At 42.4% G+C, this 17316-nt stretch overlaps 2 protein-coding genes across 2 annotated transcripts in view; one reads left to right on the top strand and one right to left on the bottom strand.

Moving 5' to 3' along the window:
* Fbxo33 (F-box protein 33) overlaps window positions 1-16596 on the bottom strand; it is a 40219-nt gene extending 23623 nt beyond the window's left edge. Inside the window, exon 1 of the mRNA XM_057782582.1 lies at window positions 15726-16596. Coding sequence (XP_057638565.1) covers window positions 15726-16351 — 626 coding nt within the window. The 5' untranslated portion in view covers window positions 16352-16596. The remainder of the gene's footprint in view (window positions 1-15725) is intronic.
* On the top strand, window positions 4814-6150 carry LOC130882464 (heterogeneous nuclear ribonucleoprotein A3-like). The gene has a single exon (XM_057782583.1). It carries the CDS (start codon window positions 4821-4823, stop codon window positions 5760-5762), a length of 942 nt encoding a protein of 313 aa, XP_057638566.1. The 5' UTR covers window positions 4814-4820; the 3' UTR covers window positions 5763-6150.
* Window positions 16597-17316: the final 720 nt, after the last annotated feature.

Genomic DNA, 17316 nt, shown 5'->3' with positions numbered 1-17316 from the left:
GTCCTACAAGTCTTCCACTTGTTTGGTTAGAGTAACTCTGAGATGTTTTACATTATTTGTGGTTATTGTGAAGGGTGACTTTTCTCTGACTTCTTTCTCAGCCCATTTATCATCTGTGTACAGGAGGGCTACTGATTTTTTTTGAGTTAATCTTGTATACTGCTACATTGCTGAAAGTGTTTATGAGTTGTAGAAGTTCCTTGGCAGAATTTTTGGGGTTGTTTATGTAAACTATCATATCATCAGTAAATAGTGAGAGTTTGACTTCTTTTCCAATTTGTATCCCCTTGATTTCCTTTTGTTGTCTTATTGCTCTAGCTAGGACCTTAAGAACTATATTGAACAGATATGGAGAGAATGCTTATCTGGTCTTGATTTAATTTTGGTAAGTGGTATTTATCCAGAAAGTTGTCCGTTTTAAGTTTCTAATTTTGTGGAGTACAGGTTTTCAAAATATAACCTGATTATTCTCTGGCTTTCCTGTGTCTGTTGTTATGTCCCCCTTTCCATTTCTGATTTTATTAATCTGGATATTCTCTCTCTTTGGTTAGTTTGGGTAAAGGGTTTGTCTATTTTGTTGATTTTCTCGAAGAACCAACTCTTTGTCTCACTGATTCTTTGTATTGTTTTCTTTGTTTCTATTTTATTAATTTCAGCTCTCAACAGTTCTCTTTGGTGAGCTTGCGTCTTTTTGTTCTATAGTTTTCAAATGTTCTGCTAATTCACTAGTGTGGGATTTATCCAGCTTCTTTATGTAAGCATTTAGTGCTATGAATTTTTCTCTTAACACTGCTTTCATTGTGTCCCATAAATTTGGGTACGTTGTGTTGGTCATTTTTATTGAATTTTAAGAAGTCTTTAATTTCTTCCTTTATTTTTCCCTTGATCCCTTGATGCTTCAGGTGAGCATTGTTTAATTTCCATGTGTTTGTGGGCTTCCTAGAATTAGTGTTGCTATTGAATTCTAATTTTAAGCCATTGTGATGCAATAAGATACATGGAGCTATTCCAATTTTTTGTACCTGTTGAAGTTTGTTATTGAGTATGTGGTCAATTTTTGAGAAGGTTCCATGAGGTGCTGAGAAGGTATATTCTTTTCTGTTTGGATGGAACACTCTATAGATGTCTGTTAAGTCCATTTGAGTCATAACAACTGTTCTTCTCTCATTTCTCTGTTTTTTGTCTGACTGACCTGTCCAGTGGTGAGAGTGGAGTGTTGAAGTCTCCCACTGTGTGGGGTTTAATGTGTGATTTAAGCTTTAGAAGTGTTTCTTTTACATTTGGGGGTGCCCTTGTATTTGGGGCATAGATGTTCACTACTGAAATTTCCTCCTGACAGATTTTTCCTGTGAGTAATATGAAATGTCCTTATTTGTCTTTTTGATTGACTTATTTTAGTTTGAAGTCTATTTTGTTAGATATTAGGATAGCTACACCTGCTTGTTTCTTAGGTCCATTTGATTGGAAATTTTTTTTCCAACCCTTTACTCTAAGGCAATGTGTCTTTAAGGTTGAGGTGTGTTTCTTGTATGCAGCAGAAGGAAGAATTCTGTTTTCATATCCAAAAAGCTTGTGTCTTTTTATAGAAGAGTTGAGTCCATTTATAGTAAGGGATATTAATGACCAGGGATTGCTATTTCCTGTTAAGTTAGTTTTCGCTGTTGGTGATGTTATTTTGTGTGTTTTCCTCTTCTTTGGGAATTGCTGCTCTGAGATCATCCACTGTCTGTGTTTTTGTTGATGTAGCCAATTTCCTTGGGTTGGAGTTTTTCTTCTAGTAATTGTATAGAGCTGGGTTTGTGGCTAGGTATTGGTTAAACCTGTTTTTTGTCATGGAATATCTTGTTTTGTCCTTCTATGGTGATTGAAGTTTTGCTGGGTATAGTAGTCGCTCAGACTAGTCTTTAGCTTGCTCTGTAGAGTAGGCTCTTCTTAAATTTGTGATCTCCCTGCTTAAGCCTCCTGAGTGTTGAGATTAAAGGCTGCATCATTATGTCTAGTTCTTCAAGCTGTGTGTGGGTGCCTGTATGTAATATATGTGTGTGCCTTGTTTTCTGTAACTTACTGAGTTTCAAGATGATTGGAATTTTTACAAGCAATTAATAAAAATTCATTTGAGTTGATTGCTATAAAGTTTATTTTCTTTAGACTGTGTCTTGTCATGCTGTCTTGATTTGTTCACATATTTACATAGTAGTCCTGCCTTATCTGTAGGAAAACATGTTCTAAGACCCTGACCCTCACAGATGGTGCAACCAGGGATACACCAAACTTCTTATAGACCATGTTTTTATACATCTGCGTACTGAAGACAAAGTTTAATTTATAATTAATGATAATAATAATGAAAGAGAAAAATTACAACAAAAAAGAAAGCTGCAAACATGATCTCTTAAAGTGTTGCTTTTTTTTTTTTAACTGTCTTTGAGAACGCCTGGGTTCTTCATCTTGTCAGCTCTTCCTGACTTCATAATATGCTTGTCAATATTGTTTCACAGCTTCAGACCATCTGTTCTTCCAAATTTCATGCCTTGGTGCTTTTATTCTTTGGTACATTTATGAAAGTGTGTTCTTCTGGGAATTGTAATGTTTAACCTTGACTGTCAACCTGATGAGATTTAGAGTCATCACAGAAGCATACTTTTATAGCTTCTCTGTGGTATATCTGAACTGTTGTTATCACTCCTCCTGTACTTGTGTTTGGGGTTGTTATTAAGTAAAGTATAGGTTACTTAAACTTCAGTACAGTGGTGTTTAGTCAGTCAATCTGATAACCTAAGTGCCTAGTGAGTGACTAGTAGGTGGGTAGCATACACAGTAGAGATGTGCTGGATAGACAGATGAATCATGTCCTAGGGCCAGAACTCAGTAGTTTAAAATTTTATTATTCTATCAAAAATGACATGTGATTTAAAACATGTTTCAAAATTTCTATATAATATTTTTAGATGATGGCTGATGGGTAACTGAAATACCAGAAAATATCAGATAGCAAAATAATGCATAAAGAGTGATCATATGATTATATTGGTGTCTGTGCATTTAAAGAAAAATTGCTCCAATCTCATTGATGCTCATCCTTCTTTTCTGGTACTAGATGTCCTTTCCTGGGCATTTAGGCTCTAGAGGTCCTCTGTACTCAATAGGAGGCGAGCGGAGACCAGCCATTTGGAGATTATACTGAAAGGTGGGGAGAAGGCCTTTTCACAGTCCTGTAGAACAGTGTCAGCTGTAATAGGAAGGTTATCTCTGTTGCTCTTTGTAGTCCCAAGGGCCTGTGCTCTATAAGTCTTTCTGCTTTCTGTAGCAGTATGAAGCAAAATTGAAATTGGCTCCTTGAGTGAACATAAAAGCCTTCTTACCAAACCAGATGGCCAGGAATACCATCCACTGTATTCTTTTTTTTTTTTTTGTTTTTCGAGACAGGGTTTCTCTGTGGTTTTGGAGCCTGTCCTGGAACTAGCTCTTGTAGACCAGGCTGGTCTCGAACTCACAGAGATCCGCCTGCCTCTGCCTCCCGAGTGCTGGGATTAAAGGCGTGCGCCACCACCGCCCGGCCACTGTATTCTTCACTATTACAGAAACCCCAAGAAGCGAGAGGGCGTGCGTGCGAGCGAGAGAGATTGTGCTCTTCTTACCTATACGAGTATAAACTTAAAACGTCTCTGCTTTGTGTTTGTCTATGGTACTGTAACTTCTTAAAGCTCTCACACAAAATTTTTCACTGTGAGAAGAATGTACATATTGATGAAAAGGTATAAACACTACAATTTTGCAAAAAGATGCATACACTCACCTTATCTGGTGAGTTTGTTTTATTTTTTTCTGTAGTTTTCATTTTTTCTCTTTTTACCACCACATTCCTTGGGAATTCCAAAAAAAATTAAAATAACTGCATAGTTTTTAGTTTTATAAGAATTTAATTAACTATCATTTAAATTTAAGCTGAAATTTACCTAGTTAATACACTGAGACTCTCAGAGATCTCTAGTTCAGGCTCAGTTATACCGTATTTTCTATGTCCTAGCACTAAACCACAATGGAACAAAAATTCTTTCTAACCATGGCATTAAAGTGTTGAATCACCTTTTGCAGTAGAACCAACAATACACCCACAAACTGGTTCCTTATAAATAGGAGAAAAACAAGGTATGTGGAAACATCCAATCCTGGAAAAAATCCCATCAACTATCATGCAGAGATTAGTTACTAGCAGTCATAGTCATTGAGAAAGCACGGAACTAAATGAAGCTCAGTCAGTAAGGCACTGGGAATACAAGCATGAGGACATGAGCTGGTCATAAACAAACAGGTATGGTGAGGTGGAGACAGACAGATCCCTGGAGCTAAGCCAGCCTAGCTGATAATGTGATTCAGGCCAAGTGAGACCTTATTTCAAAAAGCAAGGTGGATGTCCCCTACAGGCTGACTGCTGGTTTCAACACGCACATACATGCATCCACATTCGCTGCCCATGACGTGCATGTCAGAAAAAGATCTCTCTCCTTTAGTATAAGACTTTCTTTATTATAGTTTTCAATAGTCTGTAAAAAACATACAAGTACTAACCAGCAAATAAAACTGGGTAATTCTTTAAAAATAATACAATGACCTATGTACTCAGGAAACATTATTAAAGGTCTAACTTAAGGTTCTAGATGGACCTTTAAAAAACCCAAGACCCAAAGCTTCTGAGACTTGGGTATGATGGCCTGTTTCTATTTTACAGTTCAGGGCCAAGGTATTCCATTCACGGCAGTAACTTTGGCATGTTTTGTCAATTTGATGTAATGAAAAGGGCTGGTATAGATTGTGTGGTAATGAGAGATCCCCAAACAAAACGTTCCAGGGGCTTTGGTTTTGTGACCTACTCTTGTGTTGAAGAGGTGGATGCTGCAATGTGTGCTCGGCCACACAAAGTTGATGGGTGTGTGGTGGAACCAAAGAGAGCCGTTTCTAGAGAGGATTCTGTAAAGCCTGGTGCCCATTTAACAGTGAAGAAAATCTTTGTTGGTGGTATTAAAGAGGATACAGAAGAGTACAACCTGAGAGACTACTTTGAAAAGTATGGCAAGATTGAAACCATAGAAGTTACGGAAGACAGGCAGAGTGGGAAAAAGAGAGGATTTGCTTTTGTGACTTTTGATGACCATGACACAGTTGATAAAATTGTTGTTCAGAAAGACCACACTATTAAGGGGCATAACTGTGAAGTGAAAAAGGCCCTTTCTAAACAAGAGATGCAGTCTGCTGGATCACAGAGAGGCCGTGGAGGTGGATCTGGCAATTTTATGGGTCGTGGAGGGAACTTTGGAGGTGGTGGAGGTAATTTTGGTCGTGGTGGAAACTTTGGTGGAAGAGGAGGCTATGGTGGTGGAGGTGGTGGCAGCAGAGGTAGTTATGGAGGTGGTGACGGTGGATATAATGGATTTGGAGGTGATGGTGGCAACTATGGTGGTGGTCCTGGTTACAGCAGTAGAGGAGGCTATGGTGGTGGTGGACCAGGCTATGGAAACCAAGGTGGTGGATATGGTGGTGGTGGAGGAGGAGGATATGACGGTTACAATGAAGGAGGAAATTTTGGTGGAGGTAACTATGGTGGTGGGAACTATAATGACTTTGGAAATTATAGTGGACAGCAGCAATCAAATTATGGACCCATGAAAGGGGGCAGTTTTGGTGGAAGAAGCTCAGGCAGTCCCCATGGTGGTGGCTATGGATCAGGTGGTGGAAGTGGTGGATATGGTAGCAGAAGGTTTTAAAAAAAAACAGCAGAAAAGGGCTACAGTTCTTAGCAGGAGAGAGAGCGAGGAGTTGTCAGGAAAGCTGCAGGTTACTTTGAGACAGTCGTCCTAAATGCATTAGAGGAACTGTAAAAATCTGCCACAGAAGGAGCGATGATCCACAGTCAGAAAAGTTACCGCAGCTTAAACAGGAGGCCCTTCTTGTTCAGGACTGTCAGAGCCACAGTTTGCAAAAAGTGCAGCTATTGATTAATGCAATGTAGTGTCAATTAGATGTACATTCCTGAGGTCTTTTATCTGTTGTAGCTTTGTCTTTCTTTTTCTTTTCATTACATCAGGTATATTGCCCTGTAAATTGTGGTAGTGGTACCAGGAATAAAAAATTAAGGAATTTTTAACTTTTCAAAAAAAAAATACAGTACTTGTTCTTGTTGATAAATTTTAAAATAATGTATGCAATTGCATAACATTCTTTTTCGAACTCCATTTTTCTAAATCCAGGTTCAATTTTAAACATTTTGTATTCACATAACATTCTCATATAAAGAAAGTGCACTGTGAACACTTCATTACCCTGTCTCATGCCCTTTCCCCTCTACTAGCTTCCTTAATTCCCAACAAGTTCTTTTCATACTTTCACAGTTTTATTTTGTTTCTGTGGCCACTGTAAGGACTGTTTACATGAGCATGGGTGGGGGTGAATCTACATTTTAATGGTATTTAGTTAATTTAAAATCAAGATTTGTGTGGCTAATTTAAAATCCAGATTTGTGTGGCTAATGGTACCATAATAGACAGACAGGAACATTAGGGCCAGCAAATAGTTTAACTAGCCTAAAATAGTGGTTTTATTAAGTTTTCCGAGGATACATTAATTAAAATTTCCCTGAATTTGCAAGATTTTCTATCATCCTCAAATCTCAAAATTAGGATTGTATTTGTATTTAAATACAACAAAAGTATGATTTAATATATGACTAAAAAGATAATTTCAACACTATTAAGGATGAGAAAATGAAGTCTTATAAAGAAATAATGAAATGAACATTTGTTTTTTCTTTTATGATTCATATCTAATTAGAAAGTCCTGGGCTGTATTACTCCAAATCTATCCACTTCTTTCCAATTCCACTGTGCTGACTACAGCAAACATTTGTCTAGTTGTTTCCTGGTTTCATGATCCAGCTACCAGAAAGATTATCTTAAAATACAGATTCAGATGATGTCACACTTCTCTCTCTCTTTCTCTCCCTCCCAACTATTTTTGAGAGGGTTTTTTCATATCCAGGCTGGCCTTGAACTCCTCCTCCTAGTTCTTCTGCCTCCATCTACCAAGCGCTAGGAATACAGGAATGTGCTACCATGCTTACCTTAGATCACATTACTCTCCTCTCTAAAACTTTTCTCTTGTTTTCCATTAGCATATATTATATGTCATGTATTTCACCATGACGTTTTCCTATGTGTGTGCATTTGTTTCAGTTGTGTTCACACACCCTTACGCTTTCTCGTTTCCTTCTCACTTGAGCTTCCCACTAGTCTCCGTCACTCTCCTACCTCTGTCTTTGATGACCTAGTGATTTCAGTGGGGTTGCTTACAGGTGGACATCAGCAGGAGTTGTTCCTAGGAGTGTGGGCACATTACTGGGAGCTGTTAAAAGTAAATCCCTCTCCCTCCTCCAGCCAGCAACCATTAACTGCTCATAAATACTCAAGGAGGGTAGGCCCTTGCAAGCCCCTCTTATCCTCTATGACTTGTCCCTAAAAATTTTGTCAAAGACCTCTGTTGTTGTACTGAGTGGGTAATGGTGGCACATGCCTTTAATCCAGGCTGATGGCAGAGGCAGGTAGATCTCTGAGTTCAAGGTCAGCCTGGTCTACGGAGTGAATTCCAAAGCCACACAGAGAAACCCCATCTCAAAAAACAAAACAAATAAAACCTGTTCTTATAATATTGTTGTGGTGGTTTGAATGAGAATGCCCCCCCCACCCCCCAGTCTTAAGTATTTTAGGGCTTAGTCCCCAGCTGATGATATGTTCAGGGAGGATTAGGGGTGTGGCCTTGTTGGTGGAGGTATGCTGTTGGGGGTGGGCTTTGAGGTTTCAAAAGCCAAAGCCAGGGCCGGCATCTCTCTCTTTCTACCTGCTGCCTGTGGATCAGGACGTAAAATTTTCAGCTACCTCTCCGGGACAATGCCTGCCTGCCTGCCTGTCTGCCATAATGACAATGGACTAACCTCTCTGAAACTGTAAGCAAGCCCCCAATTAAATGCTTTCTTTTTATGAGCTGTCTTAGTCATGGTATCTTTTTTACAGCAATAAGTGATTAAGACGATTGTACAAGGTGACAAGTTCATATGACCCATCTTTCTTCCCTCTGCCTTTCAGAGTTTTTCTTGACTTGACTCAGTTATTCATTTTCCTGGTTGTCACTCTTTCCAGGTCAAATTCCTGTCAGATTCAGGTCATGGAACTAACTGCTCCTTGTCTTGGAATGCTATTTGCTCTGAGATGCTCCTTTACTCTTGTCATTTACTATACAGCTATAAATGACTTCTCCGAAGAGGACTTTGTGTACCACCCTATCTACTGTCACAACTTAAGTGACTACCACAATCTCCTCTTATAATCTACTTTTGCAAACTAGTCAACATGTGTGTGGATGTGAATGCATGTGTAAAAAGGCCACACTGTTTTTAAGAAAGGGTATCTCATTGAGACCTGTGCTCATCCATTAGGCCAAACCTGCTGGCCAGGGGCCCCCAGGGATTTGCCCCAACACTGGGACCCCAAGTGTGTGTCACTATTCCTGTCTTCTCATGTGCTGGAGCGCATGTGGCAAGTACTTAACCAACTGTGCCTTCTCCTCCTTTTGCTAATAGATCTTTACTTCATTACGTAACCTGAAGAAATCTTTTATTTGGGTGTTGTTTCCCTATAAAGTAGATGTTATAAGAACAAGGGGTTTGTCTATACTTTCTGGCACATAGTAGGCTCTCAATATTTACAAAGAAAAAATACTCTACATTTAGTTATCACTTTAGGTCTCAAGTTAGGAGAACTCTTTCTTCAAAGGCTGCCTAAAGAATAACATATTAAAATGGACTTAATTACTTCACTCTAGTTTCTCAACAGTTTAAGTCAGATTTTTTTTGTCCCTTTGAGTTTTATATCTTATTTTCTGTCTATTTCTTCTCCATAAGCACTACTTCTTGGGCAGTAGGAACCTTTTAAAGCAAGTAACAATCAGTGAGCTCATCAAAATGAAGGCTGTCTCATATGGTATTTGTTAGTTGTTGGGAAACATTTGCTTTCAAGATGAGTAAGGCTCACATTTTTTGGAGAGGATACCTTCAAGGCATTCTTATAATCTGAGAAAGGATCTGAGATGCATGGTTAAAGAACCCGTAACTTACTTTAAAATTTTTAACAATGTATATTTACTATATAAAATAATGGGCTTTGACATTTTAATATATGAATATATCTGATTATATCCACCTCCCATTGTCGTTTGTTGTTCCCCTCTCCATTTCTGTCAGTTTCTTCTACTTTCCAAATAATCCACTTCTTTTAATATCTTCTATTTTATATTTATTTAGATTTGATAATACACATGGAAGAAAATGTGATACCTATAGTCCCGAGTTTGGCTTATTCTACTTAACATGCAGATCTTTCAGTTCATCAATTTTTCTGCAAATGATGTTTCTGTCCTTGGGCGCTAAATTTTCTTGTGTATATATTCCAATTATCTACCCAATCATGTGTTAATGGGCATCTAGGCTGATTTCATTTGTGATTACTGTGAGTAATAGTGCAAACATCTCTGCTGTGTGTTGTATGCAGGTGTGCATCTCATACGCATGTGCATGCACACCGAGGCCAGAGGCTGTTGGGCATCTTCTACATTATCATGAGACAGTATCTTTCACTGAACAGAAAGCTCACCTTTTCAGCTAAGCTGTCTGCCCTCAGATGATGTCACATGAATGGTTGAGTCTTTAAACTCAGATAGATTTTCATGCTCCCACAGCAAATACTCTTTCTTGCAAAGCCATTTCCAGTCCCTAAGTTGTGTTTTTAACAGAACTTGAATTATTATGTCTTAGTAGGTTCACAATGAGAAGTATGACTCCTTACCAGTATATGTCAAATAACAAGATCAAAGCTAAAAATTATTAACAGACTTTTCAAATGGGTTCTTCGTGGATTTCACATTGTGCTTAATAGACTTGTTATTAGATAGTGCTGAAATCTGGATATGGATTATTCTTAAAGTCCATGGTTAAAGTAGGCCTGAGCAATTCTGGAGGGTGGTAGAAAATTCAAAATATGGGATAGCTCCAAAAACAACAGGGCCAATTGACCACGGGTGAATCCTTCAAAACTGTAAGCCAAAATAACTGTATTTTCTTTCATTTTTTTGAGACAGAGTTTCTCTGTGTAGACCCGGCTGGTCTCAAACCCACAGAGATCTGCTTGCCTCAGTCTCTCAAGTAATGGGATTAAAGGCACTGGCCGCCAAGCCTGGCAACTCCTTTTTACAAGTTTTTTTGTTTGTTTTTTGAGACAGGGTTTCTCTGTGTAAAAGCTCTAGATGTCCTGGAACAGGCTGGCCTCTAACTCATGGAGATCTGCCTGCCTCTGTCTCCCGAGTGCTGGAATTAAACCCACCGCCCAGCTTTACAAGGTATTTTAACTGAAACATGTCATCAGAATGCAAAGTTAACATAGAAGACAATGAAGTAGACACAACCATGAAATGGCTACTCCACAAACTAATAAGGGTGTGGGACAGTGGTGGTGACACCCCTTTAAACCCAGCACTCAGGAGGCAGAGACAGGCAGACGGATCTTCCAAGCACAGGGGAAGTGATATGGCTTGTGGTGAGCCCACAAGTAATATACAGTAAATGTACAGCTGACAGATTCCTAGACAGACAAATGTACAGCTTGTGGGGGACCTGTTTTGCAGAGCTGTGGGAACACTTGGCTTTTGGACAGCCATAGTCACTGCTGTAGAAATCTTGTGGAATCATGACGTTTCTCCCTTTCCTAATATCCCAGCAGTGTAAAGCATTTGTTGAGATAACCTGACTTCCTGTATGAGCAACTGGATACCTTTCTCCGCACCGTGAAGTCCTGGTGTGAAAGCACTCACTCAGTCACACGTTTGTTCTCACAGTCAGATCTACATAAATTAGTCCCCCACAATCACCCTTACTGACAGGACTCATTGACAAGAAAGGAGTCCTGTCCCATGCAGGAGGCACTGAGCAGAGAGACAGTATGTCTGCTCTTACTGACAAACAGGTCTGTGTGGCTCTGAATTCTCTAGCAGCAGACTTAGGTAGGTGTAATCCACTGGCCTTTGCACTAACCCAACAAGCCACTAATATTCTGTATTTACCCTTCACCTTGGTTTCAATTAACATAACATCATAGCCCAGAAAATTAACTGTTTATACCTTTACCCCTAGAAATACAGAAAAAAGGCTTGAGTCACTAAAACCAGCTCCAGAGAAAGTAATTCTTTACCTGGGTGCTGGCAGGCACACTGCTGGTATTTTTGGTTTTTTGAGACAGGGTTTCTCTGTAGCTTTGGAGCCTGTACTGGAGCTATCTTTTGTAGACCAGGAGAACTCACAGAGATCTGCCTGCCTCTGTCTCCCAAAGGTGTTCACCACTGGTGCCCAGCTGAGATTTAACTCAGGCAGTTAGATGCTAATGTAAAGCAAGCACTCTGCCTTCTTCCCATGCCCACGGGTTGCTATGACTACCAAGGCTCTGTTCCCAGCCACCAGGGAAGGAAGCGGAAATGCTCAGAAAGTCCAACAGTGCTGCTGTGTTGTTCTACAATTATCATATAAAACTTCTAGTTACACTTAAGTAATGTAGTTAGTGCATGAAAACTTCTTTTTTTGTAGTGATTTCAAGTTCCATTCTTAATTAATCTTCCTGGTATCTGCTGGGGAGCTTCACAGTCACGTCTCCCCCTGCAATGTTTGAGTCAGTTTGGTCTACCCCTTGGATTGATTGATCCATTCTCCCTCCCTCTCTCCCTCCCTCCTTCCTTATGTATACAATATTCTGTCTGTGTGTTATGCCTGCAGGCCAGAAGAGGGCACCAAACCCCATAACAGATGATTGTGAGCCACCATGTGGTTGCTGGGAATTGAACTGAGGACCTTTGGAAGAGCAGGCAATGCTCTTAACCTCTGAGTCATCTCTCTAGCCCCCCTCGGATCCTTTTTCCTAGCTATTTTTCACTTGCTGTAGATGCCCTGCTCTGAGGGGTGCTGAGGCTGGTTCCCGGATAATGGCTGGGCAGAGAGAGAGGAATATACAGTGGGAAGAGACAGGAGCTCAGGATTCAATCTGAAGTTTTGTAGGGACAGCATTCAGTCTGAGAATTTGTGGAGACAGGGTCTTGCCCTGTTCAATTTGAGGGTTCGGTAAAAAGTCTTGTCTGGTGTCTGGCTCCTTTACGTCTCTGATCTTTCAGCATTCATTGCTATTATCTGATTCAGGGGATTTTATAATTAAGACCAATCAAAAATTGAACTACAATCAATAACCCTGAAAACACCCCATAACTATAGGCTGCAGTTTTAGTTCTCTTCCTTTGGGGGCATGAACATATCGAAACAAAATAACGTAACTATGAACTAAATAAAGCAATTTAGCACAAAGCTTGGAAGTGGAATATCTGAAACAATGATTCACAATCTTCCTCCTAAAAAAATGGCAGAAATCAAAGTAAACGTATTATAAATTAAAAAAAAACTATGTTAATATTTATACCTCTCATTAGATATTAAATTTTAGGGTTTGAAAACAATCAAAAAACTACTAAGTGACATTGTTAACACTGTTTTTTGATGTGGGATTGCCCTCTGTATGATATGAGTATGTTTTATTGTCATTGGTTAATAAAGATGCTGCTTTCGGCCAATGGCTTAATAGAATAAAGCCAGGCTGGAAAAGATATACAGAGAGAGTAGGCAGAGTCAAAGAGAAGCCATACAGCTGCAGCCGCAGGAGACGCCAGATACTGGTAGGCCACAACCATGTGGCAATACACAGATTAATAGAAATGGGATAATTTAAGATATAAGAGCTAGCTAGGAATACGCTAGAGTCATTGGCCAAGCAGTGTTGCAATTAATATAGTTTCAGTGTGATTATTTCAGGTCTGGGCAGCTGGGAAATGAACAAACAGCCTACACTTACAGTTTTTAGGTTCACAGCTTATACAAAGAATGCTTTTTTTTTTTTTTGACAAGGGTTCTCTGGAGCTTGTTCTGGAATTAGCTCTGTAGACCAGGCTGGTCTCCAACTTACAGAGATCCACCTCTCTGGAGTGCTGGGATTAAAAGCATGTGCCACCACTGCGCACGTCCATAGTTCTTGATCACAGAATCACAAATGTCACTAAAAGCACACACACAAAAAAAGCCATAGGCTTTATGAAACTTCAATAACTTCAGTAAACTTTAGAAACTAAAGTTAGTGAATAAGAAACTGAGTTTAAGCCAGACAATGGTGGAACACCCCCCTTTAGTCTCAGCACTGTGGTGGTAGAGGTAGGTGGATCTCAGTAAATTCAAGGTCAGCCTGGTCTAGAGAGTGAGTTCCAGGACAGCCAGAGAAATCTATCTCAAAACAAAACAACTAAAAAAAGACACTTAGTATAAAATGGTTTCAATTTAAAAGCTTAAGTATAATTTATATTTTTACCATTTGAATACTTCCAGTATCAGAGGTTTTAGACATTTCCAAAAATAAAGATGACATTAACTTATTTCCAAACGTATAAACACAACTTCTTCTTCTTCCATTTTTTTTTTTTAAAGAGAAGGGTCTTGTGTATTCCACCCTTACCTTAATCTAATTATATAGCGAAGGATGAACTCGAATTTGGATCCTTCTGCCTTCTCCAAGTACGGAAGCACAGGTATGTGCTACTACTGCTAATTTAAGTGGGTGTTGAGGACGGAACCCAGGACTTCCTGTACGCCAGAATAACACTTAGCAAAGCTATACCTCAGTCCAACATAATTTAAAAGAAATAGCACAGATAGCTAACACACACACACACACACACACAACCCAGTATACAGTTCCATCACTACAGCAGATGAAAGCAAAACCTTACAATCATGGATGACTGGCAGTTGTTCTAAGTGATCAGCAGACCCAGGAGAGCATGTGGGTACACAAACAAGTACATAAGAACAGAAGTTTAAATTCTAAGGGTGGAAGAGAAAAGAAGAGCTAAGGACAAAACGTGGAATGCTACTGTGTATATATGCTATATATCCACCCACAAATCATTTAAATTCCTGCCCCCACCCCGACCATCCCTTTGCAGGGATAGTTGATTTCAGAGTGAATCAGCTGCTCCCCAGCTATGTTCAACTCTAACAAAAGTCTCCAACCTGATTAAGAACATTTTTAGCCTTAATAGTCTCTCTTGACAAAAATCAAAGCAAGGAAGTAGAATGGCTCACTGTGAAAAGCTTAGGAAATAGAACCCTGGAATAACGCAGCCATGTTCCATACACAAAGTTTGTTTTGTATTGTTTTGTGTCTTGGGACAGGGTTGCAAAGAAACCAGGCTGGCCTCGAACTTGCTGTTCAACAGAGGATAACCTTGAACTCATGAGCTCCCTGCCACTAGCTCCCAAGTACTGGGATTCTAGATTTGTATCACGCCTGGCTTCCTCATATGATATGATATGCTATACCTCTTGGGACAGATTATGGAAAAAACGTAACCTACACATAGACATATAATGCCTAGCATTAACCACAGTCTCTCTCAACCCTATTTAACGTAACAACAGTGGGGTATTTATTGTAAGAGGAAGGGCACTGCTCTTAGACAAAAACAATGCTATAGGACAATGTGTACATCACTTGACCTATTAAGTATCTGTTTTCAGTCTGTAAAGTGGGACAATACTTTCTAACCTGAATCTGACTGATAGCGTTAGAGGATCAAATCAGAAAACCACTACAGTATTTGTAAACTGCTACAATTACAACTACATAGGGTTCTTCGTTTTTAAACTTTCTCCCAAATTATGAGTGTCACTGTAAGGTTGGAATAAATATCCAGAAACAGAAAATACAAATATAGTTTGAAGGACACTAGACTTTCATAGGACGATAGAGAAATACTGATTAGGATATGGAGTCTGTCCCGGAGACTGAACATGCGTTATGAGCTCTAGGTGGAATTACACTAAAGTCCTGATGCAAAATGACATTTCCATACTTACCCCTTCCCCCACGCCCCAAAGCCCGTGGCCAGGTCCTTTCCCCACCCCATGTTATACTGCGTTACTTTTGTGTGAATCACTGGGAATAAGTTCAGTCAGATGATGCACGGGGAGGGGCTTCAACTCTGCTATCTTCTTCCCCAATAACTTTTTTTTTCCTTTTCTCGAGACAGGGTTTCTCTGTGAAGCTTTGGAGTCTGTCCTGGAACTCGCTCTGTAGACCAGGCTGGCCTTGAACTCAGAGGGATCCACCTGCCTCTGCCTCCCCAGTGCTGGGATTAGAGGCGTGCGCCACCACCGCTAGGCTAAAAATTTATTGTAGGTTAATTCTTGTGATTACGGACATCAACAGTAAAAACTATTCACGACCTCACTACGAATTACTATTGCCAATGGTCAGGTACAGAATTCAGAACACCGTCTTGTTTCTTGCACAGGCCTCACAACTAACTTTCCCACGCATAAACTAAGAATGCCATTGCCTTAGTAGCTCTCTTCCATGGCCAAGAACGGATGAATGAACCGTGCCTGGGAGGTGCCAGGAATGGTGCTTGATAAAGTGTCACAAGCCCCGTTATCGCCTCTTGTCTCAGGAAATAGCTGGGTCAGGACCGACAGCTGCATCTACCGAAGGACGGCGCATCCCACGGGATCTTTTCCCACCCTCGTGGTGGTGCCCACGCAAGCCTACCTGTTGTTTCGGATGCTGAGCAGCACGCACAACACCAGCTCCAAGTAGATGCGCAGCACTTCCAGCCAGCGAGAGGAGAGCTGCAGGGCCTCTCCTTCCTCCCCTCCGGTGCCCGTGTCGGTGCCGCCGCCGCCACCACCGCCGTCGCCCGGCCCGCCGCCTCCGCTCAGGTAATTCTCCGCGGCGAACTCAACGCGCAGCTCCCGCACGAACCAGCCGCACTTGCGCATGAGGAACTCCAGGCGCGGCTGCTCCGCGGGCGAGACGCGGAGGCAGAGGCGGAGCTGGGGCCATAGTGCCGGGTAGAAGAGGCACTCGCGCCAGTGCGAGCAGGAGGCCGAGGCCCGCAGCCGGTCGGGCGGCGGCAGGAAGGAGAAGATGTGCACGATGAGTTCGCTGGGCAGCGACGCGGCGCCGGCCGCCTGCCCGCACAGAGCCATCCGGTCCCGCCGCCTGCCGCTCGCCCCTGGCCGCCCGCGCAGTCCTCGCAGCAGCCCCCGCAGCCGGCGTAGCTGCCGCAGCCGCAGCCGCTGCCGCCGCCGCCGCCACCGCACCACCCGGGCGGCCCCGGCTCGGGTTCGCGCTCCCGGCGGTCGGGGCTGCGGCACTGACAAGAACAACAACATCAATGACAAGGAAGAAGGGGGCGGAACCGTCGTGCGCTTCGGCGGAACCAAGTGCGGCGAGGGCGGCGGAGAGGGGGAGGAGCTCGGGTGGGGCGCCGCCAGCCGCCGCTCTTCCGCACCGCACGCAAGGACGCCCCGGCCGGTCCACTCAACAACCTCACAGCCCTCGCTCCAACGGACCCAGGGTCCGGAGGCGGCCGCGCTGCCTCGGAGGAAACCGCGACTCTCCCCGGACCAGGACGCGGAGGCTCGGTAGTGGTAGGGACTGAGCTTGACGTCAGCGGCGAGGGGCGGAGCCTGGCGCGGCCGGGCGTGACTTCCGGAACCGGGGAGCTCCTGGTTGCCTGGATCGCGAGGCACGTGATCCAGGACGCCGGCAGGCCGAGGGGCGGGGCCGGAGGCGCGGGGGCGGGGCCACTCCGGCGGCGCCACTCGCAGGCTCGGTCCGGCCCCTGCAGCGCGCCCGCGGCGGGACTCCGGCGTGAGGCGAGACTTGCCGACGCGCTCTCATTCGCCGCGCTGAGGTCGCCGAGCCCCCGGGCTCGCACCAGCGACTTTCTCCGTCCTACCAGCTCCGGAAGGGCGGCTCTGGGCGGTGCGCGGACCCGCCTCCTCCGCGCACGCCCCAATGCGGAACGAGTGACGACAGCGCCACCCTTAGTCTTTCGAGGGGCAGGAGAAAAAAAAAATGGCTAACGATTTTCATGTGAGGGGCGCGTTACCCGGACTTCAAGGCTCTCTGGACCCTTGTCTGCAAAAGTTCTGTGTAATTAGGATGTTTTATTAATAGCTAACTATCGTTTAGTGGCAACAACAGCAAATTAGGAAGTTAAGACAGAGGTTTTAATTTTCAGCTTCATAAAGTCATTGAAGTGTTTTTTTGGAGCGAGCCGTAGACGCAGACCGTCTTGTGTATCCGTTTGCATCCACTTCCCTAACAGTGTACCCCTGCATGTAAAAATAAC

This window comes from Chionomys nivalis, chromosome 10 (assembly GCF_950005125.1).
Source record: "Chionomys nivalis chromosome 10, mChiNiv1.1, whole genome shotgun sequence".
NCBI classification, from domain to species: domain Eukaryota; kingdom Metazoa; phylum Chordata; class Mammalia; order Rodentia; family Cricetidae; genus Chionomys; species Chionomys nivalis.
This window is presented reverse-complemented; position numbering and strand designations above follow the sequence as displayed.

Excerpts from the sequence above, each read along its gene's own strand:
- LOC130882464 (XM_057782583.1), top strand. The coding sequence starts at position 4,821 with ATGAGAGATCCCCAAACAAAACGTTCCAGGGGCTTTGGTTTTGTGACC.